The sequence below is a fragment of the Microcaecilia unicolor genome, chromosome 5 (genome assembly GCF_901765095.1).
Source record: "Microcaecilia unicolor chromosome 5, aMicUni1.1, whole genome shotgun sequence".
In the NCBI taxonomy this organism is placed as follows: domain Eukaryota; kingdom Metazoa; phylum Chordata; class Amphibia; order Gymnophiona; family Siphonopidae; genus Microcaecilia; species Microcaecilia unicolor.
The window spans coordinates 23,494,349-23,517,820 of NC_044035.1; the positions used below are offsets into that span (position 1 = coordinate 23,494,349).

The 23,472-nt window shown below is 44.0% G+C and overlaps 1 protein-coding gene across 1 annotated transcript in view; it reads right to left on the minus strand.

Annotated features, from left to right (window-relative positions):
• LOC115471047 overlaps window positions 1-23,472 on the minus strand; it is a 248,630-nt gene that overhangs the window by 25,215 nt on the left and 199,943 nt on the right. Inside the window, exon 13 of the mRNA XM_030204716.1 lies at window positions 1,360-1,490. Coding sequence (XP_030060576.1) covers window positions 1,360-1,490 — 131 coding nt within the window. The remainder of the gene's footprint in view (window positions 1-1,359; window positions 1,491-23,472) is intronic.

Sequence of the window (23,472 nt, forward strand, 5' to 3'; positions counted from 1 at the left end):
AAGACTTATCTCTTCAACAAGGCCTACAAAGAGAACCCATAGCTTAACTATACCACTTCACCAATTCATCCAGCACGAAAAGTCCTCTTTCTAGATCTATCTGCCTAGATCTTTCCTTTCTTCCCATCCTTATCTTTCTAAATCACCAATTGTATCTGACTTCCTGGAATGGCGATACCATAACAGGTCTCTGTAAGCCACATTGAGCCTGCAAAGAGGTGGGAAAATGTGAGATACAAATGCAATAAATAAATAAGCACCAGAAGAGAGAACACAAAACAGTCACAGACAGGAAGAAAAATTCCAAGGGGCTCAGCACGCAATGGCTGTCCTTTGACTGGTAACGGTTGGAGCCCACAGTCAAAACTCAGGAAAAGCTGCACATGAGAAATAATGAAATACCACTTACCTCAGCTTGAAGATACATAAAGATTGCACACTTGCTGAGGATTACCACATTGAACTGCACATAGATGCCACTCAAGTAAACAAGTGGAACCAGAGGGGGGAGGAGAGGCCAGGACCACCGGCGGTTAGCATTTTTTTTTAGACAACATCAGTGTTATTCCTAGATTTTCAATGCTGAACCATGTCCGGGCACAAGCACTGAATATCTGGGTTTATGCGACCAGCTCTCTCTTATGTGGTTAAGTGCGATATTCAGCACTTAAACCACCTAAGCGACATCGCATAAAGATAGGACTGATTTTTATGTAGTCTGATTTGGCTGCTTAACTTAGGTGATTAAGTGCATAAGTGCTGACTGTACCCCAGACCACACACAAAATAGCCAGCTCTCAGTTTAATTATCTGTGGAGATATTCAGTGGCACTAACTGATTAAGTGCCACTGAATATTCATGCATAACCCCGAAAATGCAATTTAACTGGCCAAGAGCCATTTCTGGCAGTTAAATTGCTTGGAATACTGACTCTTTATGTGTAAGTGCCAATCCTGCATCTTGCTCCACCAATTGCTCACCCTTGAGAAACCATACATATTGGGATCTTGCCGGGTATTTGTGACCTGGATTGGCCACTGTTGGAAACAGGATGCTGGGCTCGATGGACCTTTGGTCTTGCCCAGTATGGCAATACTTGTGTACATGTATATTGCAAAAAAGGCGGCACTAGGTTTTCTCAGCACCTACGTTTTGGAAATTTTATAAGCACTTGTGTGTAGAACACTGTCCTACACACTCGAGCTGCTTCTGAAATGATTCCTTAGTGACCACATAGAGTTCACAGTTGTGATGGTCTCAGATGAAGGTGCTGCCAACCTGAAGACTTAAAAGGCCAAAGGAACCTACAAAAATCTAGGAGTGACCATCAGTACTGTCTGGCCTTTTTAATCTCTCACCTCTGGTAATGTGGAAATGTTGTTGTTCTCCAGATTCAGCTCATCCAGCTCAGTGCATTTGGATAAGGATTTGGGTATCGCAGAGAGTCTGTTGTACCTCAAACCAAGACGACTCAGACTAGACAGGCTTCCTGCAAAGGAAATAACATGGCTCGTAAGGACCACACTGCTACTTTTGCCTCACATGAAAGCAAATTAGTTACAAAACAGATCAACCTGGCTCATGTTTCCTTGTCATAAAACTGAAGATTGGAATTTACTGCCCTAAAATTTTTCCCTGTTTTGAAATGATACTTAAACTCATTAGTTGGATCCCTAAGACACTCTCAGGCCCCCATTACTGCTACTTATTTCTATAACGCTACTAGACATACACAACACTGTACAAAAACATATGAGACAATCACTGCTCGACAGAACTTACAACCTATTCACAACAATCGAGACAAGAGATTACGGAGTTTCATTTATTATGGGAATGATTAAAACAGAAAGAATATTAAACAGGCAAATAAAGGGTTAAGATATAATGAACTGTGCTAGCCATAGCATACTGGATTACTTCCACTTTAGCATAGAATTCCTGGTGCATTAAAAAGGACTTCTGATATAGCAGGAAGTACCACACTAACCTTAGTTCAATGAATAAAGGGCATGCATACTAATGAGCTACATTCGGAAATGACATCTGAAGCAGTATTCTATATTTTAACACAAATTTTTACTTGCAGCTTAGGGCTGAATCTTTATTTTGGAAGTGTTAACACCCAAATAAATTCAATGGGAAGTCACTTGAAAAGTAAACATAACAGCCACCAGGGGGTGCTCTCCAGCTTGCTTGAGTTTGGATGCAAAGCAGTGGAGCTCTGGTGGGACCGGTTATGTAAGATACTGTTGAATTTTAATCATAAAAATCCCAGTGAGATTAGCAGGTCAGAAGACGGCTGCTAATAAAGTATCAAATAGTGAAATAACTTGTTCTAGACACTAAGAGAAGTGGGTACAGTCCTTTTATACCCGAAAAGATGAACAGGATTAGAAGCACTTTTCAAGTTTTCACTGGTCAGGTTCTGGTGATTTTCAAGACATAATCCCAGGTTGATTTTCATACAAAGCTAGAACCAGATATGTCCACTTTAATGAAAACGATCGCATCTCCAGACAGACAACCTGTGCCACTGCATAAGCATTTTTCAGATCTACATCAGATACTACAAAATTTGAACAAAGGTTTACCAATATTCAAAAGATCTAGCTTATTGAAAAACTAACCCCTGCTGAATTCTACCAGCAGGCGCCTTAATTCACAAGGCGCTTCAAATTAAGAGAGTCGATGGCTGTCCTAAACTTAGATGCCACATATGAAGGAGTAGCCTAAAGATTAGTGCAATGGGCTGCAAGTATGAGGATGATTATACAAATACAGATGAACGGCTGTCTGAACCAGAACTGTGTGTGAGGTATGGAGAAATTGTGTTTTACCCGATAATTTTTTTTCCTTTAGTCCTTAAGATTATTCCAGAGAAGTGGGTGTTGTGTCCATCAACCAGCAGGTGGAGATAGAGAATTCAGAATCTTGGAGTGCTCTATAAGATCAGTCTACAGCTCCCACTATTCAGTATTTGGAATAGCCAGCCGTGGATAGACGAAAAAGAGCAATCAAGAGAACAAACTACCATCCTCTCCTCAACTTGGTTCCTTATATGAAATATGAACAGTAACTGCAAAGGAGAACTGTAAACCAGCTCTGCAAAAAGAATTCAACCATTAGGAACCAACAGGCAATGAGCCAACCAACAGAATCTTTATCATGGGTGGACTCTGGAATAGTCTTAAGGATGAAAGGAAAGAAAATCATCAGGTAAAACAACTGAAGAGCACTTTTTCAAAACTCACTTAGTCCATTTCTCAGTTTTGAGTTATGTGATTAATTTCATTTATCAAGGCAACATTCATTTTGGCTTATTCCTGCAACAAAACTAAGTCCATGGTATTTTAATGACTTTATGCTGAATATTCTATACAAAACTCATTCAATCCAAAAGCCACTACCTATTTTTCTCAAAGCTGCTACTGATGGATTGAGTGAGTTTTAGAAAAGTGCTCTTCAATTTTTCCTTCCTTGTCATCCTAGACTATTCTAAAGAAGCGACATGTAACAAAGCAAACCCTAAGAAGGGTGGGAAGCATAAGTCGCTGTCTCAAGAGCAGAGGCTCTAAAGTCAGTCTCTCCATGCTGCAACATCGACTCTGTAATGCCTCACTAAAGTTTGCAGAGAAAACCAGGCTGTTGCCTTGCAAATCTGGACAGAGGAACCAAACTTCTTTCCACCTAAGAAGCGGCCACTCCCTTCATTGAGTGGGCACACAAGGTCACTGGCACCTACTTGCCCTCCAAAACACAGTCTGAAAATATGGCCTCCTTCAGCCAACACCCTATCATCGGCCTATCTGAGCTTTCTGGTTATATAACCAAAAACCAGATGATCTATTTTAGCCCTCCTGCTAGCAGATGGACATAGAGCTAAACTGCTTGGCTTCTGTATATAGCTTGCTACAATCAGGATGTCAACCTTGTGTCAAAAGCCAAGGACCACCTGCCCCTGTTCTCTCAAGCAAAGCTTTCCATCAAGAGCAAATTATCACCGAGTTGCAGTCCCTCAGAAAAAAAATAACTGTTTTCCCATCTCATCAGTTAACATATACCCATAATCCAGGCTGAGTTGCCTTAGATCCCTACTGTTCAGTTGTTCCTGGGCACTACTGCCTTCCAGAGTGAGGGGATGGAGTCCTCTGGCAGGACTCGAGGAAAGACAATTATCAGGTAGGCATAACAATCTCTCTTCATTCTTGCTGAGTCAGTTCCAATAAACTAAGCATGAGAAGTCCAAAACTGCCCTTTATTTTACTTGTGACCTGAATTGGCCACTGTTGGAAACAGAATACTGGGTTTGATGGACCTTTAGTCTGTCTCAGTATGGTAACACGTATGTTCTTAAAGGGGACCAGAGACTGAGCAAGAATGATTGAAGAGGTCTCACGTGGGCTCTTGCACATAAAACAACCTCCAGAGTGGCTACCATTGACCCAAACTCAAGGACTGCTCCACTGCAAAAGTGACTCAACTTGATCTTTTAGCTTGGGCTCTATTTGCCATAGCAGAAAAACTTTGCCCTGTTTGGTACTGAAAAGGACCCCTAGATACTCCAGATTCTGGAAAGGTATGAATCGTATCTTCTTTAACTTAACTATCCAGCCCAAAGAATGCAGCAGACCTATTACTCTGGAAGTCACCCTTTCATTGTCCTGCACTGAATCAACCAGTTGTCCAGGGATGAACTCTGATGTCCTGATGACAGAGGAAGCCTGTCACCATCACCATCACTTTGAAAAAGGTTTTGGGAGCTGTGCCAGACCAAAGGGCATTGCCTAAAACTGGTATTGGTGGTGTGCATGACTGCAGAACTCAGATACTGTTGACGTGAAGGTCAGATAGGGATTGTGAATATAGACTTCCTTAAGATCAAGAGCCATCAGAAACTCCCCTGGATGAACCGACATGATGACAAAGCAAAGAGTTTCCATAAATGAGATACTTGAAAGTTGCAGTTCAGTTTTTTTAAAGTCGAGAACCAGAAGAAAGGTTCCATCCTTCTTGGGAACTATGAAGTAAATGGGAATATTTTCCTTGACCTACCTCCCCTGGAGAAACATTATGGCTTCTAGGGCTCGTAATGATCTTAGCATTTCCCACACACTGACAAGAGAAAACCAAGAAGGGGGGGGGGGGGGGCAACCAGGTGGCAGAACTCCAATTTAAAGTCCTCTTTGATAATTTATAGTATCCATTGATCTTGGTCTACTCCGGTTTAAGCTTTTTTCACTTGATTAATCGCTTAGAGAAAATCCTTCAAAGCGGAGTACAATATACTATGGCTGTACGTTAGCACGTTAAACTCAAGTTAAAATTTTTAATGACAGTTAAATGAGCACTTGGGCAAGTCTCTTTCCCTTTTTTTCTGCCAGGACCTTACCTCTCCAATGCTCCGGCAGCCCCTTCTCCTCTGCACTCTCCATGCCTCTCTCTGTAACGGGTAGTTCTGTCAGAGGGGGCAAAACTTCATGTTACAGAGGCTTCAGGTGGGTGAGGAAGGGAGAAGATACTGCCGAATGTGAGGAGCTGCTCAATCCCTAACCTCCTTGTGCCACACAGTGAGGAGGCGTCATGCTCTTCAGGAGCTGCCGGGTGAGACTCCAGGGTAAAAAAAGAGAGAGACAAAGATGCGGACTGCGGGGGGGGGGGGGGGGGGGGGGGCCACGGTGGGAGAAAGAGGAAGACAGAAACAAAAACAGATGCAGGGGGAGAGGGACTAAGGCGGTAGAAAGAGAGAGAAGCCAGGGGGGAATGTGAAACTGGGGATAGAAGAATTAAATAAGGGATGGTGGCCATAGAATGGAGGAGTTGAAAAGGGACAAAATGATGATCGTGGATGGAGTGAAGGGAGGAGATGGTGCAGGGAGATGGGAGGATATGGTGCCCATGTAGGGAGATGGGAGGATATGGTGTCCATGTAAGGAGATGGGAGGAGATGGAGAGGGAGGTAGATGGTGCCCATGTAGGGAGATGGTGAGGGAGGGAGATGGTGCCCATGTAGGGAGATGGGAGATGACGGTGAGGAAGGGAGATAGTGCCCACTTAGGGAGATGGGAGAAGACAGTGAGGGAGGGAGATGGTGCCTATGTAGGGAGATGGAAGGAGATGGTGAGGCAGGGAGATGGTGTCCATACAGGGGAGGGAGATGGGAGGATATGGTGCCATAGAACGGAGGCAAGGAAAAAGAAGGGAAAAAATTGTGATCATGGATAGAGGGAAGGAAGGAGATGGTGCCAGAGGAGGGGAAGGAAAAGGAGGAGATGGTGCCCATACAGGGAATGAGAAGAGAGGCATGAGGGGAGGAGAGGGGAAGGGAAGATGATTATAAAAATAAAATCACCTGAAAACAAAGGTTAAAAAAATATATTTTATTTTTTAGTAGGGCTGCACAATTAATGCACATATAGCTGTGTCATTGGAAGGAGCTCAACTGAGATCAGGTTGTGCAGGTGCATCTCCCACCATCACTCGGAGCTGCTGACCCCATTCATAGCTGCTCACACCACCAACCCTGCTCATGGCACCGACCCCACTCAAAGCTGGGACCCCCCAGCCCCTTCACAACTGTGAAGAGAGAAAATTGCAACGGAAAACGATAAAGTTTTGCTGAACGGTGACTTTCATTTCAAGGACAAGACAACCGTTGTTTGCAAAAACTGTGGTAAGATACATAGAGGCATATTTTCAAAGCACTTTGGGAGGCTAAGTTCCATAGGTTTCTATGGAACTTTGGGAGGCTAAGTGCTTTGAAAATAAGCCTCATAGTAACATAGTAGATGACGGCAGAAAAAGACCTGCACGGTCCATCCAGTCTGCCCAACAAGATAACTCATATTTGCTGCTTTTTGTGTATACCCTACTTAGATTTGTACCTGTGCTCTTTAGGGCACAGACCGTATATGTCTGCCCAGCACTATCCCCGCCTCCCAACCACCGGCTCTGGCACAGACCGTATAAGTCTGCCCAGCACTATCCTCACCTCCCAACCACCGGCTCTGGCACAGACCGTACAAGTCTGTCCAGCACTATCCCCGCCTCCCAACCACCATTCCCACTGCCCACCACCGGCTCTGGCACAGACCATATAAGTCTGCCCAGCACTATCCCCGCCTCCCAACCACCAGCCCCGCATCCCGATCTTGACTAAGCTCCTGAGGATCCATTCCTTCGGCACAGGATTCCTTTATGCTTATCCCACGCATGTTTGAATTCCGTTACCGTTTTCATTTCCACCACCTCCCACGGGAGGGCATTCCAAGCATCCACTACTCTCTCCGTGAAAAAATACTTCCTGACATTTTTCTTGAGTCTGCCCCCCTTCAATCTCATTTCATGTCCTCTCGTTCTACCACCTTCCCATCTCCGGAAAAAGGTTCGTTTGCAGATTAATACCTTTCAAACATTTGAAAGTCTGTATCATATCACCCCTGTTTCTCCTTTCCTCCAGAGTATACATGTTTAGCTCAGCAAGTCTCTCCTCATACGTTTTGAAACGCAAATCCCATACCATTCTCGTAGCTTTTCTTTGCACCGCTTCAATTCTTTTTACATCCTTAACAAGATACGGCCTCCAAAACTGAACACAATACTCCAGGTGGGGCCTCACCAACGAGTTATACAGGGGCATCAACACCCCCTTTCTTCTGCTGGTCACACCTCTCTCTATACAGCCTAACAACCTTCTAGCTAGGGCCACCGCCTTGTCACACTGTTTCGTCGCCTTCAAATCCTCAGATACTATCACCCCAAGATCCCTCTCTCCGCCCGTACCTATCACACTCTCCCTGCCTAACACATACGTCTCCCGTGGATTTCTATTCCCTAAGTGCATCACTTTGCATTTCTTCGCATTGAATTTTAATTGCCAAACCTTAGACCATTCTTCTAGCTTCCTCAGATCCTTTTTCATGTTTTCCACTCCCTCCGGGGTGTCCACTCTGTTACAGACCTTAATATCATCCGCAAATAGGCAAACTTTACCTTCTAACCCTTCGGCAATGTCACTCACAAATATATTGAACAGAATCGGCCCCAGCACCGATCCCTGAGGCACTCCACTACTCACCTTTCCTTCCTCCGAGCGAATTCCATTCACCACCACCCTCTGGCGTCTGTCCGTCAACCAGTTCCTAATCCAGTTCACCACTTCAGGTCCTATCTTCAGCCCGTCCAGTTTATTTAAAAGCCTCCTGTGGGGAACCGTGTCAAAAGCTTTGCTGAAATCTAAGTAGATTACGTCCATAGCTCGTCCCTGATTCAATTCTCCTGTCACCGAATCAAAGAACTCAATGAGATTCGTTTGGCACGATTTCCCTTTGGTAAAACCATGTTGTCTCGGATCTTGCAACTTATTGGCTTCCAGAAAATTCACTATCCTTTCCTTCAGCATCGCTTCCATTACTTTTCCAATAACCGAAGTGAGGCTTACCGGCCTGTAGTTTCCAGCTTCTTCCCTAACCACTTTTGTGAAGAGGGACCACCTCCGCCGTTCTCCAATCCCTCGGAACCTTTCCCGTCTGCAAGGATATATTAAACAAATCTTTAAGAGGACCCGCCAAAACCTCTCTGAGCTCCCTCAATATCCTGGGGTGGATCCCGTCCGGTCCCATGGCTTTGTCCACCTTTAGCTTTTCAAGTTGTTGATACACACTTTCTTCCATGAACGGTGCTCTATCCACTTCATTCTCAATTGTATTATTTCCAGTCCATTGCGGTCCTTCTCCAGGATTTTCCTCTGTGAAAACAGAACAAGGATATCAAATTCCACAGAAGCCTCACTACACTGACCTACTACCTTAAAAGCAAACATCCTTTTGTTCACTCAACAAAAGCGTTGGTTCCTGGAACTTCAGATCATCTGATAACTGGAAAATTGAAAATTTCTTCAGAAAATCAACTATTGTAAGCAAGGCAAAAGCTGTTGCAATGACTGAAGCGTTGATACAATTGATCGCTATGGACTGCCAATTGGTTAATGTGGCAACAGGTTCTGTAGGGGTCTGTTCCTGCTGTCTCACCTTTGCTGGTTTTTATTTATTGCATTTGTATCCCACATTTTCCCACCTTTTTGCAGGCTCAATGTGGCTTACAATACATCATGAATGGTAGAAATATAGACATTTAGTGTATGTATAGCCTAGAGGAAAGAAGGGATGAAGAGATATGCTACAGATGTTTAAATACTTAGGCCTAAAACATCTTTTCCTGAATTCTGCAACCTGAGGCCTGAATACATCAGAAACCAACTTTCTTCAAGGAAAAATACTGTCACGGTTGTGGCCGTGCCCTTATGTCCAGACCTACTGTTTCTCTAGCTCTGTGACTTCTCCAGTCTACCTTTTTTCCTATTGTTGTTCTTCCTGTTAGCCAAGCCTCGCTTTGGTGTCCCTGAAGCCAAGCCTCACTTTGGTCTCCCTACTTCTGCTTAATTTCCTACTTGTGACATCATCAGCCTACTCCTTTATAAGGACTCAGGGAGCTTTCCTGCGTTGCCTTTGCAAAAGGTTTATTTTTCCCTTTTCTTGTTGTGCTGTTTGATTCTGAGGGAACAGGTCTTCTTGTTAAGCTGTGCCTCTGGGCACAGCCCTGAGCCCTGTGTGTGGTTTTGGTTTGAATCTGTATGGATTACTTTCCTGTTAGGTTTGCTCTCAAGCAAAGCCCTCTTCTGTTTCCCTGTGTGTGTGTGGTTTTGGTTTAAACCTGTATGGATTACTTGCCTGTTAACTTTGCTCCCAAGCAAAGCCATGTTCTGTTTTTCTGTGTGTGTGTGTGGTTTGAACCTAAATTGATTACTTCCTTGTTATCTAGGCTCTCCAGCATAAGCCTGTTCTGTTTCCTTGTGTGGTTTCCCTTGTTACCTTTCACTGTTCAGAGAGCGGTTGTTGCCAGCCCAGCTGCTTTCCTTGATTGCTTTGCTTCCGTGCAGCTGTGTGTGCTCTGTCTCTGCCTGCCTTTCCTTTCCCTACCCAGCTGTGTGCTGGCTGAGTTCTGGTAAGAACATTGTTTGTTTTTCCCTTTGTTTGCTTTAAACCTTTGACGAGAGTGTAAGCCCTGCTTCTTTCTGACTTGTGTATTAGAAGCAGCCCTTCCCTTTAGCCTGCTTTAACTCTGTCTGCTGTGTTTGTCTCCTGATTCTTGTGAGCATTGCTCCTGTTGTGATTCTGTTAGAATTCTGCTAGTCAGACAGCGGAATGCTTGGAATCGCTCCTGATTGGTCCGTCAGGGGCTGAGCTGACGTCAGTCTGATCTACTTAAGCTTACCTTTCCCTACAACCCCTGCTTTGGCATTATTCCGGTTCTGCTAAAGCCTTACCTGCGCTCTGTCTGAGCTATTAGCTCTGTGCTTTCGTGGGGTTTGATTACTCCTTACCTTGCTTGCAGTTTCTGTTTCTCTGTCTCTGTTTGTCGGCTGCTTCTAGTGTGTGTCTAATTACCTCTCTACACTGCACCTGGGCTTCTCTCTGTTTGGCTGTGGTGCTCTGTGGTGAGTTCCTACCTCGTTCCGTTCCAGTTTGTTTTGGTTCCCCTTCCTTCGGAGTTACCCTTTGTTGCTGTGTTTGCATTCTGATTTGTATGTCCTGCCCTTGTAGCAGGCTCAGGACCCTTTGTTTCTCCCTGTGGGGGTTGTTTGTTCTTTCCCTGTACTCCAATTAACCCGTTGTTTGCAGTGTTCCCTGCCTCTGGCAGCTGTGTTTTTGAGCTTGGTTTAACCCTTTGTCTGCAGAGTTTCACTGCTTCTGGCAGTTGTCTGCTTGGTGCAGTTTTCCCTTGTGACTGTCAGTCTTTTCATGGCTGTAATTACCCTCTGTATTGCTGAGCACTGTTCCTTTCTGTGCTGGGGGTGTGTTAGGCACCGCACTCTGTTTTGCTGACTTTTCCCTCTCCTGTCCGCTGAAGGTCTCTGCTTACAGTATCTTTATTTCGCAGTCCCTCATTTCCTTTGAGTGCCATGGGGTACTGCTTGACGTGTTTTTGTGTGTGCTTCCTTTTCTCCTTGTTTGCCTAGGGCACTGCCTTGTGTTTCTTATATAGATATGTCTGCCAGTTCCTTTTCCTATGTGTCCTTAGCAACCGTAGGTGTGCTGGTGCTCTAGTTCTCGTGGAGACCTCCTCGTTTTTCCCCTTTCTCCCCTCCCTATGTACGAGTCAGTTCAAGTTGGGCCGTGAGGCCCGCATGCTTGAATTCTGAGTAAATGGGTTCCTGATCGGCCGTGAGGCCCGCCTGAATGCCCTATCTTCCCTTTTTTGGAGGTGCAAGTTGGTTGTTGCGTGTGTGTGCAGGACTTGGTAGCTGGGGTAGTGTATAGCGCCTGCTCGGTCCACCCCGGCCTTGGCCTAACACCTATTCTAGGCCTCAACCTGGGCTCAAGGGCTCACAACCAGACTAACAGCTCCTTACCTGATTAGTGTATGTAAAGGCAGCTTTCCCTGTTTGCTTGCTTTTCCCTTTGTCTCTAGTGTCTGTTATTTGACTCAGTGGCACAGCCTTGTGTATTCTTATGAGTGGCTTCCCTTTACCCTTGAGTGCTGTGTGGCACAGCCTTGTGTATTCCTTTAAGTGACTTTCCTTTATCATTGAGTGCTGTGTAGCACAGCTTTGTGTATTCCTATAAGTGGCTTCCCTTTACCCTTGAGTGCTGTGTGGCCAGCCTTGTGTATTCTTATGAATGGCTTCCCTTTACCCTTGAGTGCTGTGTGGCCAGCCTTGTGGATTCCCTTTACCCTTGAATGCTGTGTGGCCAGCCTTGTGTATTCCTATGAGTGGCTTCCCTTTACCCTTGAGTGCTGTGTGCCACAGCTTTGTGTATTCCTATGAGTGGCTCTGTGGGCAAGTCACTTAACCCTCCATTGTCCTAGGTACAAAATAAGTACCTGTATATATGTAAACTGCTTTGAATGTAGTTGCAAAATACCACAGAAAGGCAGTATATCAAGTCCCATTTCCCTTTTTCCTTGAGTTCCTGGTGGCACACCCTTGAGTATTCCTTTGAGGGGCTTCCCTTTTCCCTAAGTGCTGTACGGTACATCTTAGAGTGTTGCTATGAATGGATTCCTTTTTTCCTTGAGTGCTGTGTGGCACAGCCATGAGTGTTCCTTTACTATGGCCGTGTGGCCTTGCCTTGAGTTTTCCCTGTGTGATTTCTGTTTTGCGTTTGAGTGGGTTGCTCTTCCGTTTAGCTGTGACTACTAACACAGCCCTGAGCGGTCTCTCTGTGGCACGAGTGGGCTGTTCTTCCGTTTAGCTGTGTCTACTAGCACAGCCCTGAGCGTCCTCTCTGTTTGGTTTCTGTTTGTGTTTGAGAGGGTTGCTCTTCTGTTTAACTGTGACTACTAGTGCCGCCCTGAACAGCCTCTCTGTATAGCACAAGTGGGCTGTTCTTCCATTTAGCTGTGTCTACTAGCACAGCCCTGAGCATCCTTCTCTGTTTGGTTCTGTTTGAGTGGGTGGTTCTTCTATTAGCTGTGACTACTAGCTCAGCCTTGAGCTCAGCTGTGTGGACAGCTTTTCTGTTTAGCTGGGTCTACTAGCTCAGCCCTGAGCTACCTCTCTGTGTGATTTCTGTTTGACTTGGTTAGAACTATTCGTTTATAGCTATGGTTCTAAGCACAGCTCTGTGCTGCCTTCCTGTGTAGTTTTCTGATCTTTTACTTGTGAGTTCTACCATGTAAGTCTAAGTGGGGTTGTCCTTTCCCCTTCAGTTCCTTTGTGCCTGTGTGTAGGGTCTTTTGACCCCTTGTTTGTGCCTCTGTTTAGTGCAGTGTGTGTGCACTGCTTGAGTAGTACTTGCTCAAGAGATTACATTCTGTTTCTTTTCCCTTCCCTCTGGTATGAGTGGGTTCCAGTTTGGCCGTGCAGCCCCGTATGCTTGGACTCTGTTATAGGTGGGTTCCAGTTCGGCCTTGCGGCCCTATGAGTGTCCTTCCTTTGTTCCTGGTTCTTGCTTTTGTTAAGTTCCGTTCCTGGTTTTCACTTTAGCCAGGCTCTGGTTTCACCTTGTCTTGAGTGTACTCTATTTGCTATGTCTGGTATCTTGTTTGTATTCAGTGTCTGGTTTGCCTCTGCTCTACGCCTTTCCAGACGACTTGTCTGCTGCAGCCCAAGGGCTCACCATTCCGGGTTTCGTGACAAATACTTCTTGGCATAACTATGTAAGTGACTTCACCATCCAAGGACATGTGTTTACATGCACTAGCCAGTCACCTTACCTCCTGGGAAGGTGCACAGGAATGTGCCTTACAGAGACAGAGTCTCTTGTACATCTGTGAACCATGGAGGGGAGTTTGCTACTGATAAGCTATTCTTGCTGGAAGCTCATAAGACCTCATCATCATGACCGTGAATTCTGCTGAACAGAGATACACGGTTGGTCCGTGTGTCACCTGACCCAGAAAAATGCCAATGCTGGTCATGAAAGAGAGTGGGGAGAAGGGAAGAAGATTGCCTGGTGGATAGTTCTCTCTTGGAGGAGCTAGAGACTATTTTCCCTAAACACCTGTGAACAGTGATTCTTTGTGCTGAGCGCCGACAAGGTCAAGTTCAGCCGCAGCCCAGTGGCTTCCCCAGAGACTGAGTAACCAGCTGCACAGAATAGAGACTTTGGAGTAAACACAGGGGTTGGCAGGTGCACTCTGCTGCAGCCTGAAGGAGAATCTGATTCTTCACATCACCTGAAGTCTGGAACCTTCAGACCGCAAGGGTAGGACACAGGAATTTTCCTCTATGGCTCAGGTTTTAGTTAGGTTTGGTTTTGCCTGTAACTGATTGGTTGTCTCAGTTCTAGTAGTCAGTAGCCTAATTCTGCTGCAGTTGGTAATCTTTTCTCAGCATATATAATAGTTCTGCAGTTACATAGATATATATTTTCATATATCTACTGGTGTAATAATCAGTATATTTTGATAGAAAGCAAGTTACAAAACTCTGTACACTATTTTGCATTATTATTTTTATATCTATAATAAATAATATGTTTCCACTTTGGCATTATTCCTTTCATTGGTACAGACTTACATGAACCTAAGGGACTACAATTAAGTACTCTCATATCCTTAGCAAATGAGTACAGAATTCATTGCTATTTAGTGATTATCTGCAGAGACTTCTCCAGGTGGCCACTTCTGACTCTACCTACGTGTTGGCATCATGAACTACCATTAAGTGAAAGTTATCTGAACTTTATGATCATAAAAAGCAGGAGAAAATGATGTACTTATCGAAAGCTACATGTGTATCTATAACTGCAGATTATAGGACTTCTATAGGGAATGAGAACTATCTGTCTTGGAACAAATGTGCATTTCATCAATGAAAATTGGAGTCTATGGCTCTTGGAATTTTTAATTTTAAAGAAACACACAGCTGAACATGTGGCCGACCATGTCAAATATGTACTTGATGAATGGCATCTTCGAGATACAATTTCTACTTTTGGGAATGACAATGCTAGAAATATGGTTAAAGCTGCTTCTCTTCGGCCATACGAGCACATTCCTTGTATGGTGCATGTACTGCAGCTATGTATAAATGCTGCTATACAAGAGAGGCTGGAATTGATGTGGTTCTCTGTAAATGTTGAAAGATAGTTCAAACACAGTTCTGCCAACACTTCTGAGCTTCATCAACAGCAGTGATTAAAAGAATTGCCTGAAGAGTAGCTGATCCAAGATGTGCCAACAAGATGGAACAGTACCTTTGACATGCTGGAACGGCTACTGAAACACAAGGAGCCAGTAATGCCAACTTTGGCAGAGCGTAAAACCTCATCTGCACTCCTAACAAAGGCAGAATGGGAGAAGATTGAAAAATCTTTGTAAAGTGCTTGAACCATGCAAATTTGATATAGAACACCTTGGTGGAGAGAAATATGTATCAATATGTATCCGGTTCAGTTGTTCTGCCTACAATTTGCCATTTGATGCGCGAGTTTACCATATCTGATGATGATCCTGCATACATAATTCACTTTCAGGAGAAATTTTGTGCATAACTTAGCAGCTGCAAGCAAAATTTCAATGCTAAGATTTTATCCACAGGGTGTGCTTTGGATGTGCAGTTCAAGAAGTTGACATTTCTTACTCATACAGAACGTGAAGATACTTGGCTTTCCATCAAACAATTGCTTGTTGTGGAACCTTCAAACCCTAGACCTTTACTTCCAACTCCCAAGAAACAACCACAAAAGAAAATGAAATTCAATCTGCCACTTAGCTCCGATGTTGATCAGGAGGAACAACCTGCAGGCAAGTTGTAACCTTATAAAGCAGAGCCCATGTCATCTGGAGAAGTTCACGTTTTAGAGTTGTGAAGATGCTGCACCAAGTACCCAGCTCTCTTAAAACTGGCAAGACGTTATCTTTGTACTCCAGCAACCACAGTTCCATGTGAATGTTTATTCTCAAAAGCAGGATTTATTACTGACAAACATAGATGGTCTCTGCTCCCTCAGTGTGACAATCAACTGCCTTTGTCTAAATAACTGGTTTAATGGATAATTCATTTGTGTAGTCTGTGGTTACAATTCTATATCTCGGTGTCTCAATTTAGATGCCCCGTTCTGAACCTTGCCTTGAAATTTGTAGCCCCTTTCCCTGAACTGCTCTACAGAACATTTTTTTTTTTAAATGATCAAGGATAGTGGTTCACAGGGCAGAAGAATATAAGGGATAAGGGGGAGGTGGAATAGGGAGTCACAGACATCTAGGTATGATCCAAGGGGTAAGGGGAGAAGGGGAATAGGGACCCAGAGACATCTAGGTATGATCCCAGCAGACTGCCAAAGACCCTCAGCTCTATTGGGAAACAGTTACCAACTGGACCAGGAGTAGTCTGGACTATCTCAGGAGCAGTGGAGCACACCACGTCCAGCTGCTGGAGACAGAAAAATGAGTGGCATCCATTCACTGAACTTAAACAGCACACCACAGTTCTGAATTCTCTATTTCCACTTGCTGGTCGATAGTCACAACACTCATTTTTCTGAGATAGTCTAAGGAAGACAAGGAACTTTCATTGTGGAACCTGACTTCAATGGCACATAGCTCACACTGGGATAATGCTAAAAACTGGTCTTTAGAACAAACCCTTCTGTCAAATTTCTTTGTGAGGCCTATTATTAGGTTGGGCCTGCAGCTCCACAGCAGTCTCATATGTCACTCCAAAAACCTGACCTTGCATAGTACAGAGGGATAACCCTTTCTCCAACCTGTAGTGGAACAGGGCTCAGCTTTCAATATCGTAATCAAGCCCACCCCTGGTACCTAGCTGCAAGATCTCTTCTCCCTGCCCTGGGCTCAGGAAGCTATGAACAGCTCTAGATCAAAGCAGAAAAGGGTGGATCCCTTGAGCCCATTAAGAGCTACAGCAACTCATTTACTCCTCAACTCCAGGATCATTCCAGAGTCACAAGATCTTAAGAGGTGGATCTCCAAGTACTGGGGGGCAGATGCCCAATATTGGTTCATGCTTGATAGAGGAGGTGGTGGTGGCAGCATCAGTACCATCACCATCCACACAATCAGTAGACTCTCAGCAATCCTAGAGCCACTAATGTGGCTGGGAAGACCATGATAAGTGCTGGTCTTCATATCTGTGCATACCTGCTTCAATGCGTGCTGAAATGGCCTCAACACATACCTCACCAATGAACACTGGTATTCACTTCCATACCAGCAGCACAAATGAGCTCTGGCCTTGTTTCAGTGCATACCTCACAGATATGACCCCAATGAGACCAAATTCCAATAACAAGAGCCATGCACTTTAGTAGCACCACAAACAGCAACTTACTCTTTCACATGAATTCTAATTTTAAACTTTTCAAATACACCGACTTCAGAGTTTTGGTTAGCAATGGTCTTGCACCAACCACACCCACAAAGCTTCTTTTAATACTGCCAAGCTTTTACAAATTTGGCAAACTTCTCCATCACGCTGGGTGTAGTGATGAAAACATAAAAACAGTGTGATACCAGGAAGACACATAAATCTGGAGAAACTTGTTAAAGAATTCATAACTCTGACCTACATGCAATTCAAGCTCTGTGCCTTCCTCACATTTCTGAAACTTTCTCACTAACAGTTTAAACCACAGAAACTGCTGTAAGCCCCCCATCCAGCCTTACTGAACTCCCCACACCCATGCAATTTCCCAAGGGAATTCTATGGTACAGCTATCAAAGCTGCCAAGTTCCAGGAGAGAGACATTCTGATCAGCAGGAGTTTGAGTTGATATCCTAAAGCAGTGTAATATATGTAGTCCCTGATTCTTCTCATTAAAATCAGTGCTAGAAGTTCCATAATGCACCATGCCATGACAGGTTAATCAGAAAACCATGAATAGCCTACAATCTTTCTCTTGGAACAGGGTGAATTGGTAGCTCTGCAGCTACCTGCTATGAATTGATCTAGTGCTGCACAGTGTAACAGCTTGTGGTAAGCACACAGGGAAAGAAAGGAGTATAACAGAATTTCCTCATTCAGTAGCTAAATTTCCTGGCTCATTGAGGAAGTTTCTAGCACTAAAAGATCATACATTAACTTACTAAGAAAGTCCGTGGGTTGTTATTACTCCTGGAAAGATATAACTATTTCTTTCTACATATTATAGTGCTACAAGTTAGTACTATGTACATTTTAGGATAACTCCCCTTAATCCTGGTCATTTGAATCTTAATAGCGGAAGTACAAAATACAAATATGTAAAAATCCCAACGCTATATAGTGAACTTAATTTGTCATAATGTATGGTACCAAATGATGTGAATTTTTTTAAAAGAATGATATTTAAATAGATTTTTTTAGATTGTTTTGTGGACCTCAGTGATGACTTGTTTCACATGGGGTACGTTTCTCCATGACTCACCAAACTTGTCACAGGTCCTAGTCCTTCAACCATCTCTTAAACACTTTTAGTAGCTTCAACATTCTTTAAAAATAGTCACATCATTTGGTGCCACACATTATAATGTTAATTTAAGCTCACCATATTGTGTTCACATAGCTACATTTTAGGATAACAGCAGTTTATAAGGTAGATTAACCAGGATTGCATGAATTCATTCACAGAGATACTCAGGAAGGTGGACAAACTTTAGTAAAATGGGGGAATACCTGAGGAAGGAACTGATGGGCTGGGAGGACATAAGAGAAGTGGAAGAGCAGTGGTCCAGGCTGAAAGAAGCTATAAATATGGCCACAAACCTTTATGTAAGGAGAGTAAATAAAAGCAAGAGAAAAAGGAAACCGATGTGGTTCTCCAAGCAAGTGGCTGAGAAAATAAAGGCTAAAGAGTTGGCGTTCATGCAATACAAAACTGAAAGAAACCAAGAGAGAGATAAATCTGGCACAAGCGGAAGAACAAATGGCTAGAAATGTAAGGAGGGGCAACAAAAATGTCTTCAGGTATATTAGTGAAAGGAGGAAGACTAAAAATGGAATTGTGAGACTGAAAGATGCTGTGAACCGCTATGTGGATAATGATGAAGAAAAAGCAGATTTGCTAAACAAATACTTTTGTTCTGTTTTCACAGAAGAAAATCCTGGACAAGGACCACAACTGACTGGCAAAAGTATATACGAGAATGGAGTGGATACAGCACCGTTCACGGAAGAGAGTGTGTATGAACAACTTGAAAAGCTAAAGGTGGACAAAGCCATGGGACCGGACAGGATCCACCCCAGGATATTCAGGGAGCTCAGAGAGGTTCTGGCGGGTCCTCTTAAATATTTGTTTAATAAATCCTTGGAGACTGGAGAGGTTCCGTGGGATTGGAGAACAGCGGAAGTGGTCCCTCTTCACAAAAGTGGTGATAGGGAAGAAACTGGAAACTACAGGCCGGTAAGCCTCACTTTGGTTAATGGAAAAGTAATGGTGAAGAACGATGGAAAGGTGTTGGATCTGCAGCAGAAGAGAAGAGAAAGGGGGAGACATGCTTCAACCTTAAAAAAGAAAAAAATAATAATAAAATAACAAAACGCTGCTCTTTGTGCCAGTGTCGTAACACACCGGTTGAATAGCGCTTGTCTAGGATAATGATTTTTTTTTCCATGAGGGTGTTTCATTTGTGTTTCGCAATCAGAAGCTTGAGTTATAATCCAGAACTGTTGTTCTTGAAGGATAGGACGTGTCTATAAATGCTCAGCTCGCTTCAGTAACAGATTTCGGAAACTAAGCTTCTGTGGACGGACTATGTGCAGAACCACCCACTGAAATAGGGATTTAAGCACATTTTCTGAGTCTGACAGCATACCAGTTTATGAAAGGTGGGAGAACTCATAGGAAATAGAGAGTATTTCCAAGTCCCAGTAACTCCTTTCTTTGAAACTCTTGGGCTGTATAATACACAGAATTGTGGAGGAGTCATAAAGCAATCCAAGGGCAAGGGAGAGCAGAGAACTGGAAACAGTACATGAGCATAAGTCTTAATTCAATTCCAATATTTAAAAATGTACATTTTACCTAAACAAAGCACACTATGTGCTGAATAGAATGAATCAGAGACTCTCTGCTCAAAAGAATACCTATGTATAATTTACTTCCCCAGCTTCAAACAAATATTATTGTACATGGACCTACAAATCACACCCCAACTTAAGATATTCTGATATTGTCCAGTTTATGGCATCTTTACTGATTCTTTGAATGTCAAGAAAATATGGCTACTGTGCATTTAATATTCATTTTTACCAATTCTATTTGCATATATTTATATGCAGCTGTATGTTTTTGTATAAATTATTTTTCCTTGGACTTGGAAACGCAAGACTTAAATTCACTGGGGATCATACAAGTTCATCATGTTCACATAGCTCATGTGACTTCCAAAGACTTCTTGGTACATGTGAATGTATGTTGCCCAACAGTGTTGAAGGAGTGACAAGCCCAAGGTGATACACGTTAAAGAGACAAGAAAAGCCAAAGATGTTTGAAGCTGTAGTACAGGGAACATGGGGGAGGGTGTGAGGAGACGGTATACCCCAGCTAAACCATCACCAGCTGTTTAACCAAGACATTAAGCCTCCTTCCTCCTACCCCCCCCCCCCCCCACACCCCCGCACACACATAAACTCATTTATTAGGATTTATTTACCACCTTTTTGAAGGAATTCACCCAAGGCAGTGTACAGTAAGGCTTGAGTGAATTCCTTCAAAAGGCGGTAAATAAATCCTAATAAGTAAATAATAAATAAATAAATAAATAAATGTCAAAAATAAGCAATAAACGATTACAGCAGTACAAATATTCAAATAAAGTATGGCACAGTATACTACTTGATGTCAACACAATCTCTATATAATAAAAAGCACCTCCAACGTTCTGAAGCCTCAAGCCGGAAATTGAGGCGCCAGAGATATCCAGTTTGCCCTGAGTGTCTGGCCTGCCCTCGCGTCATAACGTCATGACGTCGAGGGCGGCTTGAGGCGCCAGAGATATCCGGTTTGCCCTGAGTGTCTGGCCTGCCCTCGCGTCATAACATCATGACGTCGAGGGCGGCGCTATGACAATCGGCCAAACGCCATCTCCCTGACCCTCGGCGGACATTTCCCACCTCCAGAGGACTAACATCGCCCGCACAACGTCGGAGAGAGGCAGGCGGGGACGCAAGAATCGGCGACACGCGATCTCACTCCCCTTGCCCCTCGGCAGCCATTTCCCAACTTCACAGGACTCCCATCGCCCCGCACAAACTCCGAGACACGGAGGGAGCGACGCAGGCAGGCAGCCTGAACGTCGGACACATGCAGGGAGCCAGCCTGCCTGCCTGCCTGAACGTGCCAGTAACAGAGACAGCTTCAGTCGGAGGGAGCGCCACGACCCTGAAAGGCACTGGAAGGGGGGGCACTCGAACCTCAACCTGCGAGGAGGGAAGGGGGAAGGGGGAGGGCAGGAAGGGGGAGGGGGAAAAACGCCGGCAGACGGAGGGACCACCATCCTGAAAGCCCAAGGGAGGCGGGGCCAACACCCTGAAGCTGGGATTCCCTCTCACACACACACTCACATTCTCGCACAAACACGCCACACACACTCTCACTCTGTCACACTCACACATTCACTCTCTCTCACACACTCACTCTCACACACACTCTCTAAAACATACACACTACAATACAGAAAAACGCCGCCACAGGGCCCACGATCCTGCAGGGGGGGGGGGGGGCACGACCCTGAGGCTGGGAGGGGGGAGGGGGACTAGAAGGATATGGGAAAAGGAAACACAGGGGGGAGCAGGAAGGATGCCAACACACGCAGGGGGGACCCCTGCGGCACACTCTCTGTCTTGAACACACACTCTCACACAGACAGTCTCACTCTCTCACACACACACAGTCGCAAATTCACTCTGTCTCTCACACACTCACTGTCAAACATACACACTTCCATGAAAACCTTGCTAGCGCCCGTTTCATTGCTTTCAGAAACGGGCCTTTTTTACTAGTATATAATAAAACACTTGAACAGACAGCATAGGGAGTAAGTGAAGACGGAACATTGAGATAGGTAAGATAGTAAACAGGAGTAAGAAAATAAAAGGACGATCCTCTAAAAGATTATTTACAGAACTCCATTTCCAAATCATTCAGAAGATTCCCAGAAGTTAATGGCAATTATTCCTATAATTTGTAAAACAATTAGTAAGCCACTTACTAACTGTTCTGCTTTTAATGACTGCCAGCAGTGGAATTAGTCACTACTTCTCACAGCCTCCCCCAAATTCTCTGTACTACAGCTTCAAACATCTTTGGTTTTTCTTCTCTCTTTAACATGTTATCACCTTGGGCTTGTCACTCCTTCAGCACTGTTGGCAACATACATACATATATACCTAGAAGTCTGTGGAAGTCACATGGACTATGTGACCATGATAAGCCTGTATGATCCACAGTGAATTTAACAGTCTTGCGTTTCCAAGTCCAAGGAAACATAATATATACAAAAACATACACCTGCATATAAACACACACAAATATAATTGATAAAATTAATATTAAATGCACAATAGGTACAGTTTCACGACATTCAAAGAATATCAATTTAATATAGCTGCCAAAGACACATACTGAACTTTTTGACTTTTCTGCATTCATATTAGCCTAATGGTGCTCTAACAGAGTTTCATACATTCAAGAGATCACTGTATTTGGCCAGTAAACCTGTTGCATTGACTCCCAAATCTCCCCTAATCTGGAAGCATTTTGGAGCACTGAATGCCGTGTTCATCAGATGTAGTGCAGGCTCTGTGATTTCAAATATTTCTTTTTTTAACACTATTCTGTAGCAGGCATCGTAAATCTTAAACTACAATGGCAGTGTTTATTTAAAACAGCATTTGTTTTATTCTGCCATCTGTTCAATGTGAATTTAATTACAAAAGGAAAAAAAATGTTTAGCTCGGCCCTGTGTGTTTCTGGAACTACCTAACCCATTCTCTCCTCTCTCGAAGGACGTGTTATTCTACCAAATACGCAAACTATGAACTAGGTCTGAAAGGGAAGTGGTAGTGGGGTAAGTGGTAGCCTAATGGATAATGCTGTGGGCTTTGATCCCAGTGAACTGAATTTGATTTCCACTGCAGCTCCTTGTGGCCTTGGGCCCCAGGTACAAAACTTAAGATTGTGAGCCCAATAGGGACAGAGAAAGTACCTGCATATAATGTGTTCAGCGCTGCGTAGGTCTAGTAGCACTATAGAAATGATTACTAGTAGTAAGTCCCTCAACAAGTCTTCGTCCTTAAACTGTCTTTCTGGATGTTGAGGCCAAGAGCGACAGGCACATAACTACAGTGATTTTTTTGTGGACAAATGCAAAGTGCTGCAGACTGGGAAGAATAACCCAAAAGCGAGTGTTGGCCAAGGACAGCAGGCTTTATATTCTCACAAGTAGGTGATGTCGACCCACGTCGCCTGGTCCAGAACTTATAACAAGTATAAGTAGAGCTTTGTGGAGCATGAGACAAGCTCCACCACGCATGCGTGAGTGTTTTCCCGCATGTCGAGAGAACACGGTCTCCTGTTTAATAATACAGCAAAAATAAAGTAAAAATAACTTCAAGGGGAGGTGGGAGGGATTGTGAGAATATAAAGCCTGCTGTCCTCAGAGAACATCTGCTACAGGTAAGTACCTTTGCTTTCTCTGAGGACAAGCAGGCTTATCTATTCTCACAAGTGGGGAATCCCTAGCATCTAGGCTCACCAAAAACAACAAACATTGGTCAACTGGACCTCGCAACGGCAAGGACTCAACATAGATTAACCTGAAACTATATACAACTGAGTGAGAGTGCAGCCTAGAACAGAATAAAACAGACCTAGGAGGGTGGAGTTGGATTCTTGACCCCAAACACATTCTGCAGCACTGTCTTCCTGGACTGTCATATCGGGTATGCTGCTCAACGCAGTAGTGTGATGTGAATGTGTGGAATGAAGACCACATAACAGATTTGCAAACTTCTTCAATGGAGG